This window comes from Ambystoma mexicanum, chromosome 1q (assembly GCF_040938575.1).
Source record: "Ambystoma mexicanum isolate Mex_15411 chromosome 1q, UKY_AmexF1_1, whole genome shotgun sequence".
Classification (NCBI taxonomy): Eukaryota; Metazoa; Chordata; class Amphibia; order Caudata; family Ambystomatidae; genus Ambystoma; species Ambystoma mexicanum.
This window is the reverse complement of record NC_090922.1, coordinates 317,104,922-317,127,785: the sequence shown is the minus strand read 5'-3', so window position 1 is coordinate 317,127,785 and position 22,864 is coordinate 317,104,922. Positions and strand designations below refer to the sequence as shown.

General features: G+C 45.5%; 1 protein-coding gene across 1 annotated transcript in view; it reads left to right on the top strand.

Moving 5' to 3' along the window:
* Positions 1 to 22,864, top strand: part of SLC7A9 (solute carrier family 7 member 9) — a 659,969-nt gene that overhangs the window by 445,509 nt on the left and 191,596 nt on the right. Inside the window, exons 8-9 of the mRNA XM_069639081.1 lie at positions 11,328 to 11,451; positions 20,792 to 20,895. Coding sequence (XP_069495182.1) covers positions 11,328 to 11,451; positions 20,792 to 20,895 — 228 coding nt within the window. The remainder of the gene's footprint in view (positions 1 to 11,327; positions 11,452 to 20,791; positions 20,896 to 22,864) is intronic.

Sequence of the window (22,864 nt, the reverse complement as noted above, 5' to 3'; positions counted from 1 at the left end):
TGCTGGGCCTAGAGACCCAAGCTACTCCTCACTGATGACGCCCAACAAGGCTGAAACATGTCTGGGGATGCTTGTGGTCTCGTGCAAAAGGGATGTGACCTAGCAGTTCGGGCTGGACTACCCCTTTGGGGGTGGGACCAAGCCTGATTTGCATATGGTTTTTCCCCTTTTGTAATGGCTTGGCAGGCGAAGAACGATGGTCTGGAGGGTTGCCCAGAGCAATGCCAGAGGTCAAGATTTATTCTAAACCTTCCAGCCATCAACTCTTTTGTTTTGCTATTGTCACCCCGAGTGGGAAGGGTATGCCCAGACGTGGGTCCCTTGCCTGCTGGGCCTAGAGACCCAAGCTACTCCTCACTGATGACGCCCAACAAGGCTGAAACATGTCTGGGGATGCTTGTGGTCTCGTGCAAAAGGGATGTGACCTAGCAGCTTGGGCTGGACTACCCCTTTGGGGGTGGGACCAAGCCTGATTTGCATATGGTTTTTCCCCTTTTGTAATGGCTTGGCAGGCGAAGAACGATGGTCTGGAGGGTTGCCCAGAGCAATGCCAGAGGTCAAGATTTATTCTAAACCTTCCAGCCATCAACTCTTTTGTTTTGCTATTGTCACCCCGAGTGGGAAGGGTATGCCCAGACGTGGGTCCCTTGCCTGCTGGGCCTAGAGACCCAAGCTACTCCTCACTGATGACGCCCAACAAGGCTGAAACATGTCTGGGGATGCTTGTGGTCTCGTGCAAAAGGGATGTGACCTAGCAGTTCGGGCTGGACTACCCCTTTGGGGGTGGGACCAAGCCTGATTTGCATATGGTTTTTCCCCTTTTGTAATGGCTTGGCAGGCGAAGAACGATGGTCTGGAGGGTTGCCCAGAGCAATGCCAGAGGTCAAGATTTATTCTAAACCTTCCAGCCATCAACTCTTTTGTTTTGCTATTGTCACCCCGAGTGGGAAGGGTATGCCCAGACGTGGGTCCCTTGCCTGCTGGGCCTAGAGACCCAAGCTACTCCTCACTGATGACGCCCAACAAGGCTGAAACATGTCTGGGGATGCTTGTGGTCTCGTGCAAAAGGGATGTGACCTAGCAGTTCGGGCTGGACTACCCCTTTGGGGGTGGGACCAAGCCTGATTTGCATATGGTTTTTCCCCTTTTGTAATGGCTTGGCAGGCGAAGAACGATGGTCTGGAGGGTTGCCCAGAGCAATGCCAGAGGTCAAGATTTATTCTAAACCTTCCAGCCATCAACTCTTTTGTTTTGCTATTGTCACCCCGAGTGGGAAGGGTATGCCCAGACGTGGGTCCCTTGCCTGCTGGGCCTAGAGACCCAAGCTACTCCTCACTGATGACGCCCAACAAGGCTGAAACATGTCTGGGGATGCTTGTGGTCTCGTGCAAAAGGGATGTGACCTAGCAGTTCGGGCTGGACTACCCCTTTGGGGGTGGGACCAAGCCTGATTTGCATATGGTTTTTCCCCTTTTGTAATGGCTTGGCAGGCGAAGAACGATGGTCTGGAGGGTTGCCCAGAGCAATGCCAGAGGTCAAGATTTATTCTAAACCTTCCAGCCATCAACTCTTTTGTTTTGCTATTGTCACCCCGAGTGGGAAGGGTATGCCCAGACGTGGGTCCCTTGCCTGCTGGGCCTAGAGACCCAAGCTACTCCTCACTGATGACGCCCAACAAGGCTGAAACATGTCTGGGGATGCTTGTGGTCTCGTGCAAAAGGGATGTGACCTAGCAGTTCGGGCTGGACTACCCCTTTGGGGGTGGGACCAAGCCTGATTTGCATATGGTTTTTCCCCTTTTGTAATGGCTTGGCAGGCGAAGAACGATGGTCTGGAGGGTTGCCCAGAGCAATGCCAGAGGTCAAGATTTATTCTAAACCTTCCAGCCATCAACTCTTTTGTTTTGCTATTGTCACCCCGAGTGGGAAGGGTATGCCCAGACGTGGGTCCCTTGCCTGCTGGGCCTAGAGACCCAAGCTACTCCTCACTGATGACGCTCAACAAGGCTGAAACATGTCTGGGGATGCTTGTGGTCTCGTGCAAAAGGGATGTGACCTAGCAGTTCGGGCTGGACTACCCCTTTGGGGGTGGGACCAAGCCTGATTTGCATATGGTTTTTCCCCTTTTGTAATGGCTTGGCAGGCGAAGAACGATGGTCTGGAGGGTTGCCCAGAGCAATGCCAGAGGTCAAGATTTATTCTAAACCTTCCAGCCATCAACTCTTTTGTTTTGCTATTGTCACCCTGAGTGGGAAGGGTATGCCCAGACGTGGGTCCCTTGCCTGCTGGGCCTAGAGACCCAAGCTACTCCTCACTGATGACGCCCAACAAGGCTGAAACATGTCTGGGGATGCTTGTGGTCTCGTGCAAAAGGGATGTGACCTAGCAGTTTGGGCTGGACTACCCCTTTGGGGGTGGGACCAAGCCTGATTTGCATATGGTTTTTCCCCTTTTGTAATGGCTTGGCAGGCGAAGAACGATGGTCTGGAGGGTTGCCCAGAGCAATGCCAGAGGTCAAGATTTATTCTAAACCTTCCAGCCATCAACTCTTTTGTTTTGCTATTGTCACCCCGAGTGGGAAGGGTATGCCCAGACGTGGGTCCCTTGCCTGCTGGGCCTAGAGACCCAAGCTACTCCTCACTGATGACGCCCAACAAGGCTGAAACATGTCTGGGGATGCTTGTGGTCTCGTGCAAAAGGTATGTGACCTAGCAGTTCGGGCTGGACTACCCCTTTGGGGGTGGGACCAAGCCTGATTTGCATATGGTTTTTCCCCTTTTGTAATGGCTTGGCAGGCGAAGAACGATGGTCTGGAGGGTTGCCCAGAGCAATGCCAGAGGTCAAGATTTATTCTAAACCTTCCAGCCATCAACTCTTTTGTTTTGCTATTGTCACCCCGAGTGGGAAGGGTATGCCCAGACGTGGGTCCCTTGCCTGCTGGGCCTAGAGACCCAAGCTACTCCTCACTGATGACGCCCAACAAGGCTGAAACATGTCTGGGGATGCTTGTGGTCTCGTGCAAAAGGGATGTGACCTAGCAGTTCGGGCTGGACTACCCCTTTGGGGGTGGGACCAAGCCTGATTTGCATATGGTTTTTCCCCTTTTGTAATGGCTTGGCAGGCGAAGAACGATGGTCTGGAGGGTTGCCCAGAGCAATGCCAGAGGTCAAGATTTATTCTAAACCTTCCAGCCATCAACTCTTTTGTTTTGCTATTCCCAGTGTCTCTGATGGCAGGGGTCTCATGACCAATCACAAGAACACTGTCTTTGTAATACTCTTTGCTACCTTCAACGCCCAAAACCAAAAATCCGACCTCATCTAGTTTCTGGGCTTGGCTCCCAAAGGCACTGGCAACACATCGATCGAAATAGCAACTCATGGACAGGACCAACTTACAAGATTCGACAAACACCCAAAAGAGACCACCTCGTGATCTAAAACTACAATCATGGAACACCAGAGGATTTAAGCACCTCACCCAGCGATGTCAATTTAGGATCAGCCGATCTATGGTGCTTCCAGGAAACCTGGCTGACCAAAACTCCAACACTCGACGGCTTTGACCTCCGTTTAGCACCAGCGTCAAAACGATCAGTTGGTCGACCATCCTCAGGCCTCCTAATCGCATGCCGTATCAACAGTGGCTTGGGAATAACAGACATTATTGTCCCAAACTACTCACTACTGGCACTACTGCTAACATGGGAACTCCCTTCTAACAATGAGGCACTCCATCAGACGATTCCGGTGGCAATACTAAACGTCTATTGGAACCCCGCTGCAATTGATGAAAAAAACTTTTTGGCCTTAATCGAATCCACTGTGGACGAAGTACGTACCACCCACAACACCTACCACATTATAATATGTGGCGACCTAAACGCCCATTGCAAACAAAACCCTACTAAAGCCAATACGCAGAGTGAACGACGAGGCGAAGCATGGACCAAATTGATGAACTCGAGACACCTTCACAACTTGGACACAGTATACAAAAGCAACACCCGTCCTCCAACATGGACAAACAACAATTCGGCATCAACTATTGACTATACTTTTGTATCTGAACCCATGCTACTTTTAGCAACCTCCTTTGATGTCCAGCTAACTATATCTAGCGATCACAACATCCTGGTAACTACATGGAAATCACCACACATCAACCGGGATAAAATGGAGAGTGGACTTGAGCAAAATAACCAAAGAAATAGACTGCGCCTCTCAGCCCAAAGCATAAGAGATCTCACAAACCGATACTCAAAATCCAGCGATACACCAGAACATGAAACTACGGACTACGCCCCTCTGCTTATCTCATACAAGACACAACAAGCCAATCCAAACAAAACCTCTCAAATACCTATCCATACGTACAACAAACTCCTGGTTCTTAGACGCCGTGCCTTCAGGAAAGCAAAAAGATCTGCAGCAGTATTCCCCTTGAACAAAAGAGAAACAACAATTAAAGAACTAATTAGAGAATACAAATCCTGGGTGAGAAGACAGAGATGGACATTACACCAACAAGATGCCGAAACCATGCTAAAAGCCATCTGCACCAACAACTCGAAAGAATTCTGGTCACTACTTAACAAAACATCTTCACTTACCGGCCCAGAAATTACGAACTCAATTGACGAAGCTACTTGGGCCGCCCATTTTAGATCACTCTTCGAGCAGCCAAACACCCTATCTAAATATGAGCCTCCAAAACCATTGTTGACTGATAGGAATCCCCTGAGCCAAACTAACACCTGGACAAAGTTGGATGACTTAGACGACATCTACGATATCATCAAAAAATTGAATAAATCTCGAGCCCCTGGACCTGACGGAATCACCAATTTCGATCTAAAATCACATCCTATTGAATGGGCTAAATTTATAAGAACTGTGTTCACACGATGCGTGGCTACTCAATCGATACCTCCAACATGGCTGTCCGCAATAGTGGTTCCGATTTATAAGAAAGTTGATAAGCAAAACCCCACAAACAACCGTCCTATCGCACTGCTGGACCCTATAGGGAAAGTTTTCGGGTCTCTTCTCCTAAATAAATTCAATCTTGGGCCTCATGTGCACCGTGCAATGACAACTTCCAAGCCAAATTAAAAAAAACACTGGGAACCATGATCAACATCTTTCTCTTAACCATCTTGAAAAGCTAAATAAAAGACGGCCATCCAAAAGTGTACACAGCCTTCATAGACTTCTCCAAAGCCTTTGATAGAGTCGATCGCACCAGACTCTGGCAGAAACTATCTCTCTGGGGCTGCCCAAACGACATCCTAAATCCGATTAAGGCACTTCACACGGATACCAACATTAAAGTGAGATTAAACCAGCAAGGCAACTTATCCATCCGAATCGACACACAAAGGGGAGTCAAACAGGGCTGCCCTTTGGCCCGGCCCTCTTTATCGCTTACATGGGAGATTATCAACACTCCGAAACTTTAATCAGATCCTTCCCACCAAAAATAGCACAAGCGTGCATCAGTAGACTGCTATACGCGGACAACCTCATCTTGCTGGATTTAACGCCCATAGGCCTCCAACGCCAACTCACCAATCTACAGTTATTCTGTAACGAGAACAATCTGAAAATCAACATCGATAAAACCAAAATCATGGTGATGGAGCGCAAAACCAGAACACGGGACAAATCTAACTGGTTCCTAGAAAAAATGAAAATTGAAAGAGTAAAGAGCTTCAAATACCTTGGCGTAATTCTGGACAATTCAGCAAAAGAAACGTCTATGCAAGAATCCCTACTCGACAAAATTCGAAGCCTGGCAACAAAAGGCAAAGAAATAGACAGAAAATTTGGTAAATTCTCCACCATTCCACTACTGAACTTTTACAAACAAAAGGTGGTTCCCATTGTAACATATGGATCAGAAGCTATGCGGTGCTTACCAAAGACTCTCTGGCCTAAACTGGAAGCCTACTTTTGGAGGACGACCCTCGCTCTACCGGATTCAACTCCAATTACACTGATCCGTCGAGAACTCAGTCTGCTTTCCTTCCAAGGCACTGTAGATTGCAACACTCTGATGCTATACAGGAAATGTATTCTCCCAAATTGCTCCTTCCTCCACGACCTGGTGTCCAAAGAAATCTTAGGGGGAAGCTGCACTATGCTAATCCAATGGAAAAATGAAAACCAAGCTCTACTAAAAACCATTGAATGCACAGAGGAGGATCTGATTAACAACCCTACAAGAATAACAAAAAAAACAAAAGATATAGACTGGATTCGCACTTTAGATGCAGCCTCAGATTACAAGCTTGTCTCTCACTTACCCTCGCTATGGAAAAAACGAGATGATCTACAGAGCTACATCAAAAAATGTCCTAGCCGAGCGGCACGTAATCTCATAATGAGAGCAAGACTGAATCTTGTGGACACCAATGAAATCCGCCACATAAGGAACCAATCGTTGACTAACATCTGTAGATTTTGTGGCAACGACAAAGAGACCATTCGACACCTTATACTGTCTTGCCCAAGTTTGACAGATATCCGTCATCCCTATATGAAATATATCTGCCAACATTCTGCGGTAACTGATGAAGAAACATGGTGGAAAAGAATGATAAGTGGTGATCGCACATCGTGGCAACTAGCGACATTCAAAATCCTTCACGCCTTAACAGAAAAACTCACTGTGAAACGAAACGAAAACTAAGACTCTCTTCTTAAAGCGACCAGAAACACAAACACAAATCCCAAACCAAAGTGTAAAACGATGACTATACTCGAGTAAAAGAAAGAGAAAAATAACGATGTTGTAAAAATCAAATTTTTGATTAAATACTCAAAAAAAAAAATACTCTTTGGTATTATCTGGAATAGAGTTATATACATCTACGTTCTGCTGTTCCCACAGACCCAGGGATACTAAAGAAACACTGGCTGAGACTTTCATGGGTTCCTCAGCCAGTAAGTGAAAGTTTCCACTTGCCATTGGTACTTCATCCACAGGGGAGAAGGCGAAGGCGACAGTGTGGACCCCTGAAGGTTTACTCTTACATCTATGATCCCCTTTCACATGGTCAGTTAACCCACAAGCATAACATTGACCAAATATCTTGATGAATGGGGGTTTGTTCTGTCCTCCTTCTGGTTTGTCACCAGAAGGTACATTAGCATGATTCGGTTGGCAACCCACAAATCAGCAGCCCTTACTAACCTCTTTGGATCAATTTCCTTAGAGTCAGCCAAGTGCTGTCTCAGGAGAGGAGGCATCATAAATAGATTCCAACATAAACAAATTCCTCAAACCTTCATAAGTGTTCACTCTGTAACCCTTAACCCATCCATCTAAGTTTTTCAAACATTCAGTCACCCAGCTAGCCCAAGGGGTGCCATCATGCTTTTTGAGGGTTCTAAACCTCTTAAGATACTGAGAAGGGGTCTTCCCAAATCTAGCTATCAAAGCTAGCTTTCTCAGTTTCATACTCCTTTCTGTCTATATCCCCCAACTCCATTACCAGATTAGTTGCAACAGGGGGTAGCCTAGAAAAAAGCCAAGGAATCAACTGATTCCCTGTAATGTCTTGAATCCCATGGTTATATTCAAAAGCAGCCAACCAATCCAAAATATCAAGCTTAACCTCAAACATACTTACTGCATCTTTGGGCATGCGAGGCCTCTTAGGACTGGAAGACCTAGAGGACTATGGGAGAGAACCAGTTTCAAGAGACAACTTTTTCATTTCAAGTGCATGATTCAATTCCATTTCTCTGAGTCTAAGCTCTTGATGCTTGTTTTCCGATTGAGCTTGGATTCTTTTAAATTCTAACTTCAGTCTCATCTTTTCAAGTGAAACAAATTTAGGACATAGGATTGGACCTGAATGGGGTCCCTGTGCTCAAAGGTTGAGGTCTATGAGCAGGTAGAGGTAAGACAGGGCCTACATTCTGAGACTCTTCTGCCTCATCTAACTCATCCACAATATTAGAGCTGGGCTCTGACATATTATCATCCTCATCAACATTTTCCACATTTGCTGTACGTGTGGGGGTTTCAGACCCACTCCTCAGACTTTAGTATTCAAACAACTTTTCTATCAATTCAACCTTTTTGCCTTTTAGGGTGAGATTCCTAGCTTTACACATATACATCTCACATGATCAACAGTTAAAGTCACGAGGATCTCCTGTCTATAGCTTTCCATATCAGTCATGATAAAACAATTGCTTTACTAGTGTTGCTTGGCCTTGGGAGGATTATTTGAACAAAGGTGAAAGTAGCACTCTAAGTGTAACAAGTATATTTTATCCTCGCCACTGTACACCAGTGTTAGGCAGAATCACCTGCAATACCCTTTAGGAACACTACAGGTAATTAGGACTACAAGTGTAAGCCTGTACTACACAGTAAAGTGGTAGCGATGGCTGAGCAGCCAGACTTATCTCAAGAGTTTAAATGAGCAGTAGAACAAGTTACACAAAGGACCAACAATCACAGTGATTCAAATATCCAATAGTCAAGGTTTGTTGGTAAAAGAATATAGATTTATTTACTCAGTCAGTTAGAAAACATTACACTAGCATAGAAGCTCAATATCACACACTAATAAACCACAAAAATACAACCGGTAAGTAAATGAACAAGTTTAGCTCCAAATGATGTGGGAGCAAAATGGCACTTCAGATACTTATTAAAGGAGTAGTAAAAAGACAAGGTTATAAGACTAGACAGCCCAAATACATTCATAGGCAGGGCAAAGGGTTTCAGTTAGATACAACCAGCAATTCTTCTCAATAGGCCTGGGCCAAAGTCAATGGTTCAGAGTCTTTTGTATGGGATAGCACGGATCTGGTACATAACGGTTAAGTCTTTGCCACATAGATTAGCAGAATTTGGCTAGGCGAAAAGAGGAGCACAAGCCTTCGTAGTTGTGGAAAGTTTCACGCACCTTCTCGATGGCCGAAAATATTTCCGGATCGCGTTTGCACAGTACCTTGTCAATGAAGAAAGCTGTAGCTGAGGCAGTTGTTCCTGGCAGTTAGAGCAGATCTCTCTGTTCCTGAGCTTCAGTCATGGGGACAAGAAGGAGGACATTGGGAAGTTCCTGCACTGCCCAGGGATGAGGCCAAAAGCTGTAGCAAGACGTCAGTTTAAGGTGTGAGCGCCTTAACGTCCACCAGCTGGTTTCCTTCCCTCTGGCTATCCGGTTTTCAACAGCACTCTGATGAAAATTCGACCAGATGGGGACGGTGTCCAGGTGGCTTGCGAGTTGGTTGTTCCCACCAAACTCAAGGGAAGAAGTTGACCTTGAAGGGCTTCTCTGTCAATGGAGTTTCAGGCAATTCGGACCTGCAGCAGGGCTTCACCTGTCGTCCAGGAGTTGCAGCAGTCCTCTTCCTTCAGCTCGTCTTCGGTTCTTTCGTTCCAGTGGTCGACTCGGCTTTCCAAGTCCCATAGACCTGCTTTTAATCAGTTTTCCCCCATTCATTCCAGCCTGGCTGTCACTCACACAGCAGGGTGGCTGTCCTTGCCGGACAGCCAGCGTGCCAATCACGCCAGAGTGCATTCAGGTCTCCTAGGAGACTAAGCACGGGAAGTTTCGGGCACCTCCCTCACATCCTGTCCACCCTAGACACTCAGGCGCCAGAGGAGGGCTTCAGCACTGAAGCCCGCCAAAGGCCAACAAACAAAGGGACCAAACCTTGTTTGGCGCACAGAGACAAACACAATAAGGACCTTTCCTAAAAGAAATGGCGAAAAAAGATGACCGGAGTCTGTTTTTACAGATAGGTCTTGGGCGCTATATTGAAAAACATGGCTGACCCGATTTTTAGCTACCGTTGTTAGCGGTTGGGAAAAATCCCTTGCGACCTCTAGAAAAAAAAAGAAAAAACGTGGGTTTTTTTTTGTAATGCAAGCTCATGGGCTGTGGCCAGCACCATGTGGCTCTTTAGTTCTGGCGTGGCTGGCTTTCTTGTTCAGGTCCCTTAAAAAAAAGAAGAAAAAGAAGAAAAGGAGTGACACAGTCTAACACTTTCAGCACTGACCCTAAATAAGAAAGATTAGGAATACCAAATAATGTGTCTTTCTGGAATTCTATACAATAATTGCTAGACTCATTAAAGGTTTATTTCAGGCACACTTCAGGGGGTGAGTCACTGATTTAGTCTGTTCTTAAATGCCTCAACTCAGCCTTTCATCCTTCTGAGGTCGATAAATGACTATCAACACAGGTTGGGTGATATTGGGTGTATATTTTTTCTATATAAAGCGCTTAGGTGTAAGGGCTATATAAAAACACATCATTATCATTTGGCCATGGACGTCTGCTTGCATTCACAGTCATTTGGTAATATGGGCCTATACACACTGATCTTAACGATACATATAGCGATCCATTCTTGTATGAAATGTACATCATATCATAGCGATAACGTAACCATATTTTTTGTAGTGTACAATGCTATGTGATAGCACTTCCTGTTCTGTCAACGGGTGAAAGGTCGCATTCCATCGCATCCCGCGATATCCCTTTGGGGTGGGGTCAAATGACATCACTTCCTGTGATGTCACCAGGGGTCAAGGGTCGTGTGATGTCACATCAGCTACCCCTAGCATTTTGGTGAAATGATGTCCCTGACTAGGTCAGTAAATTTAAAGAGACTAGTAAAGACAATTTAACTTTACATGCTCTGGGAGAAAGTAGTCAGTCCCAGAGCAGGTATTTAAACCTTGGGAAGTCTAAAAGACATCCCTGTGCCACTGCAATGAAGGTGCTGTGTGACACACAGAAAAAGATGATGCCATTGGAGTTGTTTTAAAACTCCACAACCAAAGAACACAAAAGTAAAACACATCCAAAATACATGGAAGAGTGGGAAAAAAGGCTTGCACTCTTCCCAGGTAAAAAAATCAAATCCTAGAAATCCAGCAAAGTTGCTGGAGGTCTCAAAAGGTAAGGGAAATTAGCACATGTTGAGAATTCTCCCTAACATATAGTAATCACCTTTTCCCTTTTAAGAGTTGAGACATTCTACTGCCAATCATTTGTCGTGAGGATAGCCTGAGAATCTTGAATTATCTTGGTTCGATCTGCATGTTTTATTTGGATCTGCATTTTCTTTTTTGTATTTTGTATGTTAGATACCTTTGTGTCTTTACAAACTTGCTAAATGACAATAAACTAATCATAGTGCATCTATCATATTGTGGATGGCAGGACAAAGAACAGAAATGGTTCTTCAACAGGTCTTCTGCATTCCATCATCTTCCCACTGCTGTTTATTACTTACGGTTACGCAGTCATTTATCATTGATATTGAAACAGTTGTCTTACCATTCTCCTAGAAATCTACCTTTGTCGATCATCATTGGGATTCCACTAGTAACATTTAGCTACGTAATGATCAACGTTGCATACTTCACCGTCATGAGTCCCACGGAACTGCTTCAATCACCAGCTGTGGCAGTGGTAAGATGTTTATGGTCTTGTTACCAAAACAGAGTGTGTGTGAGTGTGTGCGAGTGTGGTGTTTTCTACCACTAACCAGTGTTTTACCCCGAGGTCTATGAGTGTCCTAAAGAGCAGCTTGTGTACTTTATTGTAAAAATAATTGCTAAATGAATTAGGTTCTTAATGCTGACATTCCCCGTGTGGAATTAATGCAGCAGAATATTTAGCACTTGATGCCCTAAAATGTACCTCATTTTAGTTTGAAAAAAGAAAAGGAATTTTAAACAAAACATTTGCTTCTTCTGGAAAGTGTCAACTTCTGGATTTTGCTAGGAGTATAGCTACATCAGTGAATATCTTTCAATGCTTTGCCAGGACTGAAGTGATGAACTTCTCCCCTCAGACATCTCCATAAGGGGCCAAACCTGCCACAATTCTGCATAGCTGCACCCGGGTGTCTCGGCCTGCATTCTAGCTGCACCTTGACATCCATCGTCACATCGAACCCAGAATCCCACTCTGACCTGTTATTGCAGAAACCCAGATTTCCAGAAGAAAGGAACAATGCAAGCATGCATCAAAGGGAAGGACTACCATTCCCACAGTATACTTGATGTAACAGCACTTTCATTGCTGTTCCACAGAAAGCATCTACTGTACATTTGGGTGGATCTATATAGGCCCGGGTCATGCAAGTACACTTCTATCTTGTGCCTTGGGGTCCAGACACAGCATCAACTCTTGTTGCCCCCCTTCCATGGGGATTGCAGATTGAGTAACCTTTAGGGTTACCTCCACAGAGGCATTCAACTTCCCTTTGCGTGTGTGAGAAGTGTCAAGTCTAACCAGTGCACACTGCTAGCCGGATTCCAGATTGTTCATCAAATGCATGTCTCCCACACCCGACTTGTTGATCATCTCAGCCGGCCTTTTTCTCCCTTCTCCTTTTTCTTGTCATTTGTCTAGACTACACTTTCTTCTTGTTCTCTACCCTGTTAGGTGTCCCTTGCCTGTCCCTTTCCACCAGCTTTGTAGTTTCCAAATCTAGCTTTAGAGTTCGCTTAAGAGAAACCCTTCTTATACTTCTTATACTTCTGACATGATAATGCAACAAGATTTCCGGTTTCGACTGGTCGTGCTATTGTGGAATGTCAACATCACTGGAAGTTTGGTCTAAAAAGAGGCACTGTCTGCAGTTATGTTCCGAAGAAGCTTAAACATTTTACAGCCACAGACCACTTTCTATTCTCAACATAGTAAAGGTTTGGTTGAAATAGTGTGCCAGTGCACCTAAAACTGCAGGGCTCCTTTCATTAGATTATGGGACATAATTTAGTATAATAGTCATAAACAAAACAATACAAATATAAAAAGCAGACTAAGATTTCAATCAATCAGCTTTATTTCGGCAATTTGCCATAAAAGCACATACACATACAAATAAAAACACAACATATATTTTAAAATACAGATATTAAGACCTAAAATGCATCAAGCGTATAAAACAAATGATCTGAAGCCAGAAAAACACAGCACATGTAAAATAGTACAAATATTAAAACATACCACTCAGGCTATGCAGAGCAAGTTCACAACTAGAGATCTTCAATTCTAAGTTGTTTTGATTTTTGCCATTCTCCTCCTCCCGACTCTGCTCAAATAGCTAAACACAGAATAGACCACTAGGCTATCAGACAAGTCACGGCATATTGTCATGGCCTGTTCCATTGAGCATATCAATCTTGCCACAAATAATAGCCTCAAGATTTTTCTCCTGAGATCTAAATAGCCTGGGCAAATTAAAATATAATGAATAGTGCTCTCAGGTATCATGCGACATAATGGACATACATCCTCTCCCCCATTACTCCATTTGCTAGTCCACTGTCTCAGAGGTAGGATGACCAGTCACAGTTTAACATACACTGTTCTCAGGTATTTAGGCTGTACAACGTCCTAATATTCCTTGTAACCGAGATTGTCTTCAGTCCCAATAATACCTGAGCCGCAGTTTCTGATTCAACAGGCCCAGAGTGCCCATATTTGTTTTTACTTTCAGTGCTTGTTTAATCACTAACTTGGATGATGGTCTCATCTAATCTGGTTGAGACCAAAAGGCACTTAACCCTATGGCAGTCAGTTTGCTCATGACCTGTTGGAACCACAGTATTGAGGGGCCTCCTGCCTGGACCAGCACCTCTGTCACTGCATCCCTATATTTTGATAGTGCTGCTGTGGTCCAGATTCTTGCCCACAGGTAAATAGGTTTAGACCTGCACAGGCAATCAAGTCTTTAAAGGTCCAGCTCTGTATAAACTGTCAGGTTTGGGGCACGAGTAAAACGTCTTAATACAATTATCTTCTGTTGTGGACATTGAGCCACAATTGGCATATCTCCATAGCTCTGTCCCATACCAGGCTCCCTGCCTGGCCTGCACCATGGTGGCTTCAATGGACACCTTGACCAGCCCACCCACATGCTCACGGGCAACCCTAGCGATCACACCACTGTAGCTAGTTAGAGTCAAGCCCGATTTAACTTTTTGGGCAGTCCATCGGCAATCGTCTCTTTCTCTGAACCCAAGATCGTCATAAGTGAGCACTTGTTCAATGTAATTATTTATTTATACAGTGCTGGTGGAGTGCTTCAAAGTGCTTCAAGGCGGGAAGGGAACAAGGGAACAAGGGAACACAGTAATCATTCTTAGGCCTTGAAATTTCCGAATGATCTAAACAGAAAGTTCGCACACTAATGGAGGACAGACAAACTTACTAGTCCTAGTACATTTAGGTTATGCATGGGTACAGACAGAGGTGTGAGGAAGGGAGGTTCGGGGGGGAACAAACACATCCAGTCCAGCAGGGCCATGGGTTAAATGCAGAGAGGTTGCCCCACTCGTGGAGCGTACGCTGAAAGTGCAGTAAGGCTCTAAACAGAAAATTTGCATACTAGGCCTGACGGCATTTCTCCTAGTGCGTGCATGAAGTGTTACAGTTGAACCAAAGCTTGGGAGTGGGGACAGAAAAGGGGGCGGGGCAGGGCGAGGACAGACAAACTTGCTAGTCCTAGTACATTTAGGTTATGCATGCATACAGACAGAGGTGCGAGGAGGAGGGGTTGGGGGGGAACAGGGGAACAAACACATCTGGTCCAGCAGGGCCATGGGTTAAATGCTGAGAGGTTGCCCCGGTTTTGGAGCGTACGCTGAAAGTGCAGTAATGCTGAACATAGTGCAGCAGCCTGGAATCAAGTGCAAAAAGATTGGCTGGAGAGCCTGTGACCTGTAAGGCTCTGGAGGTGAACCAGGCAACCAGTCAGCAGAAAACTGAACAGAGTTAAGGAGGAAGAAGGGTGGAGAGAAAAAGAACGGAGGTTAGCATGGGAGAGGGAGAGAGAAGGAGGAAGAGAAGAGGAAGGTCTTGAGGAGTTTCCAGAACTTAAGGTGCTCCAGCTCAAGATGGAGAGAGGCAGGGAGGCTGTTTCAGAGGGAGGCACCTGCAGAGGATAAAGATCTACCCCCAAATATCTTTTTGTGAACGTGACTCACCCGCAGAGAGTTGGAGGAGGATGAGCGGAGGGATATAGAGGGAGAGTTTATATGAAGAGAGCGTTGTAGATACTTCGGATCCCGGCCCCAGAAAGCCTTGCGGACTATGCAGAGGGTCTCCATTCAATTCCAAATTTTTTATGGCTTTGTGCTTTGCCCAATTCCCTCTGAAATCCAATGCTTTTGGTCTTGCTTGTATTAACAGTTAATCCATGAGCCAAGCAAACATTCTCAAATTCAGCTAACTGTAGTTTAAATCCAACTGCGGAAAGTGACATGAGCACTGCATTGTCTGCGAACAGGAGATTTGGAATGCTATCGCCCGCCAACGATGGGGCATCCGAGGGAAACTCAAGCAACCTCTTACAAACCCTGTTGATGAATAAACAATATAGCTTGGGGGCAATGACACAGCCTTGACGCACGACCATCTTTATCCCTATGGTCTTAGTGGTGCTCCCATCCAACTTCCACCTGACCACTGCCTCATTATTCTGATATAAACCATGCATAGCCCTCAGCAGAGATGGGGGAATGTTCATATTTGCTAAAACTTCCCATAGCCTTGCCCTCAGAACCCAGCCGCAGGCCGTTTCTAGGTCTATCAAAACAGAATATAAGAACATTTTCCACAGGGTCACATATTTGCTACAAATTACCTGAAGATGGAGACTTTGGTCGATTGTGGTTGAGCTAGGTTGAAACCCTGCTTGCAGATGGTGAATCGCGCTCTGCTCATCGATTCAGGTCTCCAGATTCCCCTAACCGGCTTAGCAAAAATGCTGCCACTTGCATCGAGCAATGCCGATTTATTTACACATAAAAAGATAAAAAGTTGTTTTAGCCAAACATAGGTACACTATCCTGAATTTGTTTAACCTGAAAACTTGAGTTGTGTTGACAAAACCTGTCCTAATTGGACATATAGGCTGGATGGTGCCTGTGGTCTGGACGAGACCAGTGATAATGCAGTGGCACTTGTTAACAATTCAGTCAGTAATAACTAACACAGCACTGATGGTCCTGGCAAAGTCAGGAACCCAGCATCACGACAGATAGCACCGAAAAGATTGGAGAGCAGAGGGGTTCTCTAAGTAGCAAAGAAGTATGTCTTTTTTTATTTATTATTACATATGTATTGCGCACCTAACCCTCAGGCATCTGGGGCCAGTGTCCTAAAATGCATTATCACCTAAACCCCTTTGGTATTGCAAGGAGGTTTAGTCTCAAGGCCACAATGTGATTGTCTACAGAGGCTGGATTAAAAGCGAGATTGCAATACATGTCTGGCTAGAGGAGGAGCAAAAACAAAAAGGTGATGGGTGGAAGGTTTGGAATGAATATTAACCTCTGGCATTGCTCTGGGCAACCCTCCAGACCATCGTTCTTCACCTACCAAGCCATTACAGAAGGGGAAAACCCACATGCAAATCAGGCTTGGTCCCACCCCAAAAGGGTCAGTCCAACCCGAACTGCTAGATCACATCCCTTCTGCACGAGGCCACAAGAATCACATGACATGGTTCGGCCTGGTTGGGCCTCATCCATGAGGAGGAGCTTGGGTGGATGAAGGAGAGATGGATCGCTTCATTTGAGAGGTGGGCCTAGCTTTTTAAAGGGAGATTCCACAGGGTGGCAGCAGCTCGGGTGAAGAAGGAGTACTATGGTGCATGCTGCCCAAAGCATCATCCCATATTCATGATCCCCTCCATGTGAACTGCACTCTGTAAGGTCACTAATAAATGCTGTATCCTACCCTATTTGCCCTGAAATAGACAGCCAATCAGGGCAAAAGAAAGAAAGAAAATTCCTAGCAGGATTTTGAATTTCTTAATAACTCTTTATTGTTTATTGGGATCTTTGGACCTGTAGTGGGGGCTTTCTCGAACCTCCTCTGCTTAATTAATGCACTGTACTAATAGGGGCTTGGGGAAGGCCAGAGCCCCCATCCAATGTGCCTAGGCTGCAGCCACTTAAGGGGACAACAAGGTAACAGACTGGCAAGTGCATCACTAGTAGACAAAACTCTTGATGCCCAGTGATTGGGCTCCTCTAACTGCCATTTCTTCTGTAATGTTTGGTCCCATTGGGTATTGTCAGATTTCTGTGCTTTCCTCCACTGATACCTGCCTTGGAACAGAACTGGTCACATCATTGCATTTTCCGATGTCAAGTGTGTCCATACTCTGCTCTTAGTGGTGACTATTTGAGGAAGTTCCGATTTCTTCAATCCCTCAACCCCTTAGGCAAATGTCTCGCCTCATTTACTGGTCCCTAGACTCCTTAGCTTAACTTAGGGTTCTTTAACACGTTTGTGAGTCATGATTCCATTTCCCTCTCACTCTTTCCAAGAGACCTTCCATATCAACATTCAACCCTCCAGTCTTTACAAACCATGGCAGATTGGGCTTCATAACTGCCTTTCACCCTTTCATCATCACAAGATGTTCAACACCTGTGCTCGAATGGGGTGTGAGCCTGCAAGAACAGACTGCCTCTCGGAGTATATCCTTCCAATCTAAGGTGCTTGCTAAGGCCAACTGTAGGCCATTCTTTAGGAAGTGATTAATTTTCTCCGCAAGTCCTTTGGCTGATGGGTGATGTAACGAAGTGGGACTATGCATTATGTTACAAAATGTCAAAAACACCCACATCTCTGCAGACAGAAATTTGATTACATTGTCTATAACCAACATGTCAAAACCCCTACACGGTAAAGCACAGAGGTGAGAAACCTGATTGCATTTTCTACGCCCCATTCCACCCACTTGGACGTATAATGAATTAGTACTATCACATAGATCATGCGCGATCCTAGTGTTTTGAATGGATAGCTATTATTTCTTTGGCCCATACTTTCTCGGGTAATTCCATGACCTGTAGGGGTTGACATCAAGTTTTCTCGGTCTTACCACTGAAGCCACAGTGGCCACACTCCCTGACTAGACTTTCAATATCTGAGTACATTCCCGGGCCACCAATAATTTTCTCACACCCTACTCTTGGTCATACTGCGACCTTCATGAGGAGTTCCATAACTTTTCTTCTCAAATCAAACGATTCTGACTAGTATTCTTGCTCTCGTTATTCCCCAGTAACCATCTGAAAGTTCATGGTGTACATCCTTGTATTCCAGCATTACTTGCTTTACACTCTCTGAATCTTCCTTGATCCCGCGCAGGACGTGTTCTGCTTCCTGATCCGGCCTATTATATTCTATCCACTCTTCACCGATGGCCATGTTTCTTGCTAGCACCATGTAGCTGTTTTTCTCCATGATCTATTGTGCCTCTGAATGTGCTGATCTATCTTCCTCTCCATTGGCAGGCAGGCTGTCCACTACTGTGTTCCCACCCCATGGAACAGAGTCTAGCATGGCCCTGTAGTTCATAACATCCACGGCTGGTCAACATATCGGAGGAGAGGCCGTAGACATGCTCCCGGTGCTGAGCACGCGTATCAAAGGCGTATGATCATTTTTCACAGTTACTAATAAGCCCCATACGAATGTCTCAAAATATTGTAAGCACCAGTATAGTCCAAGGGCTTCTCTTTCTACAACAGAGTAGTTTATGTATTCCCCCTTTGATGCCCTTGAATAAAATGTTATGGTGACTCTTGTCCATTTTGCAGCTGTGTGAGGACACTTCCTAAACCCATCACACTGCCATCTACAGTGATGAACATGTGGGCTCGCATGCTGAAGTTCCTCAATGTGGGTGCCTTGTTTATCTCACCTTTGAGTGCTTCAAACGCCAACTGCCAGTCATTTGTCCAGGCAAACTTCACGCTCTTTGTTCGTAGTTCACACATATTTGATGTTTTAGTATTAAAGTCTTTCACAAATTTAGCATAGTACTCTACTAGCCTAAAGAAGGATCAGAGTTGGTCTTTATTCTCAGGCGGGGACATTTTTGCCATGATATCTAGCAGGCCCTTCTTTGGTCTTATACCTTATTCACAAATAGTGTGCTTTAAATACGTCACTCCTCTCACACAGAACTGATACTTTTCAAACTTCTAGGTGAGATCGTTTGCACAGATAATGTTTCGAACTCCTCACAGCCCTGCATTAGGTTCCTTCATATGATCTCCTGTTATTAGTATGTCATCCAGAAAGAAGTCAACTCCGTCCATAAACCCAAACAGTTCTTACATCAGACACTGGTATGCAGCCTCAGCAAGTGTAAGGCCGAATGCCATGAGCTCCCGAGAGGGGGACTAATTAGGTGAGACTTTGGAGTAGTGACAATTATTTTGCAATCAAGTATGTGCGGTCTGGGCAGGGCACTTCTCTTCGTGTGCATTGTGGTCGCTTTCTCTGAACTGGCGGCACTTGGAATATCTGTTAACGTATATTCGTGACTCCTTATCTGAGCTTTACTTTGTGAGTACTTCCTGTCCATGGTGCCGATCTTCAATTGCGTTGTATCGTCTGTCGCTTCCTTTCCAAGGACTTGCAGCTTCTTTGGCTATTTGAGATATACTGAGCACTCCCCTTAAGAGTGGGGTTCTTCGCTGCCACCTTCTTCCCTTCTTTTTTCAGATCTGGGTATTTGAGTACGAGCCTGTCACGCATCGTGGTGTCAGTCGATTAGCTAACCTCACATTGCAAAGTCATCACTCGTCTCAACTGTCTGCTATGTCCTCGTGTAAAACGTAAGTCGATGCCTCATGACGTGTTTTATCTCCGAGCTTCTTGTCCACCCTTCTCGTGGCTCCAGTAAACACAATCGGGGCATCGGCATTCTCTTGATTTGGGACCTGAGGTTGGGGCTCTCAAAAGTTCTGTGGCGCTTTACTCCCAGGTTGCTGGGTAGTATAGCTGTTTCCCTTGCTGCCGAGAATGCTGTGACATCGTTGCCATTGATAAATATATTGAACATAGTGCCAGGGCATAGGTGCTTTACCTGGAAATTGTAGGAAAGGTGGTGGGGCCGTTGTACCTTGCATGCTTCCTCAAAGGCGGTGGGGGTATTGGGAATGTGCTGCACAGAATACACAAAGGAAAGCTTATTGTGACTTTGTGTATATTTTGTGGGTTCTTTTTTTAGTAGCGATGTGTGGCTCACGGTTTCAGCAATCCCATCCCACATCACCAATGTTGGGCTGTGGCTCTGAAATGGCACTCCGATGCTCGATGGGGTGTTACGAACACGTTATTATTGAATACAAGTTGGCGCACTTTCTCGCAGCAGGACCGTGCCGCAGCCTTGCCTTCATGTTACACTTCTCTTGCACGAGTGGTCGCTCCTGCGCATGCGCCTGGCGCCTTATTAGAGACAAGAGCAGGAGACGTGGGCCACAGAGCACCAACTAAAGGTGTTGACACAGAAGAAATAGGTTTTAAAAAAAATAAAATAATGGCATACCACAGCGATCCCAGATCCACCGACGCTCCCACTCTGCATATAGTGGGACTGGTAACCTGATGGAAGTCTCTGGGGTTCGCTGTGCTGCAGGTACTGACCATAACACGCTTCCGTGTGTCACTCTGTTTTCTTATTGTACATACGCCTTGTAAACAGTGCCAGAACATGCGAGAAGGTTTTTAGATGAGGCATTTACACTCAGAAGATTAGCTCCCAGATCAATTGAGAAGATATGCTGTTCCATCTAACCTGTTACGCCTATTTTGATATTTGGCGAAGTTAGTAAAAGTATGCAAGGGTGACATGGGACACGTTGTAAATAGGGTAAGGGGGGGGGGTGCAGGGCAACAATCGTAGACTGTAACGACATACACCCCTTGCTGGGTGGTGTCCCTGCGTGTTTGATCTGAGATGTCAATTGTCACACTTCTCTTCTAGACGTTTGGCGACCGGGTCCTGTACCCAGCCACGTGGGTGGTGCCGCTGTTCGTGGCATTCTCAACACTGGGAGCCGCAAATGGCACGTGTTTCACAGCTGGCAGGTAAGTCAAAAGTGTGTTATAATATGCAACTTATTTGTGTTATAGGTGTAAACACTGCCTGTGATGCTTGTGCTGAAACAGGCGGGTGGTCCTTGACACGTGTGCATTGTTATCATCCTGACACTTCATCCTTAGAACAGCTTTTGACTTTGTTTCCAAAAATCTGTGCGGAAATGAAAATTCGCTCGCGGTGCCAGAATTCTAACCCGGCCTGAATAAATTCTTCTTTGCTGAATGAGAACGGGAAGACGCATGCCTGACATTAGCTCCAGAATGTGTATTAGATCTTATAAATGGTGTCTGAGTTCTGAATATACATTCATCTACTTTGTGTTCATCGTTGCATTGCCAACCGATCCACACCTGAGAGTGCCTCTCTTTCATCTCATCATGTAATCCAATGTTGGTGATTAAGGGATTATGACCAGAAGTCCAAACTAATGGGAGCATCACAAGTAACAGGCAGGACAATTGATTCTAATGCACGTGCTGTAGGAGTTACTTGCAAGCAATGGGCTTTGATAATTGTCCTCCAATGCGTAAATAAACAGCAAGTAATGAGCGCGGTCAGGATTGGCATTAGAAGAACAATCTGAAGGAGTTGACTTTAAAGATAATTCCCGGCCAGAGGGGCTAATCATTTAGGGAGTTCTACAGTCACATATTGTATACCCTATGCCTCATATTGCAAGCTTGATGAATAGGACAGGAAGCCTTCTGACTGTTGAAATATTGGCATGACATGGTATGGGCAAATGGCAACATCGTAAACAATCAATGCAGTACTCTTTGGTTTGTCATTTATTACTTAATCATATGCGCCTCTTGTAAAGCTATAGCAAAATGGGGCCAATGTTATCATATTTCTGCACTCAACCTATACCTTCATAAATGACTCCAGACTTGTAACTCCTCTTGCTATAAAAAACGGTCTGCTCCAGTTTAAAGCAACCCTGTGTGTCTGGCACTTCCGTATGGAAACAGTTGCTGTCGTAACTACAACATAAAAGTCATTTCTAATATGTTTAATGGTTTTTGTTTATAGGGAATTGGTTGGTGACCCTTAAGGGCACAATCATTAAAAGTTATAGTTTATTCAATTGAAGTGCTGCCTACCTTTTTGGACATGTATTGAGTCTCTTGGTTTAGTGATTTTGTTCCTCCTCCGTGCATGAAAATAAACACAGAGAATGCAGATGTGCCCACTTTTTTTTAATACCCTACTAGCTTTGTCTGATCCACTGTGTGATGATCACATGATGCGAGAGATGACGTGGTCGGGTGAAACCACGTGAGGGACAGGAATAAAAGGGAGTCGGAAAGCCTGCGAAAGCACTCTCCGCTCCAACACCAATACTGTGTGTGTCCTGTTCTTTAACCCCGCCACTGCGCATCCAGGCCTGCCGCACCCGGCCCTATTTAGAGTGTCACACTGGCGACAAGGCAGAGACGGAGCCCACCCGCTGCTGCCCCTCATTCGACACAGCGCATCACTGTGCTGGCCTACTGACACGCCCCAGGCACCCACAGGCCTGCAGACTCAACAGCAGAGTTGTGCCCATCCCCCTATGATGCCTGAGTGTCGGAAACAACAGCTGCTTAAATGGGGAAAGCCGTGAGAAAATGCAAGGCGCCAGCGCTCCTCCCAGGCCCCCCCTGCCTACAATGAGTGCTGCTACCACTCCAGCAAGCACACCGCTGTGGACAACACACCACAATTGTGAGGCACACACCATAGGACTGCATGCATGCTACTTTCCCTGCAAAGCCACAAAGGCCAGCACACTGCCCAACATCGGTGCAAGGCAGTACAACACCACCAGGAATGGCCCAGTCCACGAGGAGCCAGCCCAGACTCCATGTGACACGTGCCTTGGCCGGCAAACATGCTGTCTCCCCACCCAGCACCACCTGCACCAGCATAAGGCCACACCATGGCTGAGGACCCAGCTGCATCACCGTCCAGCTC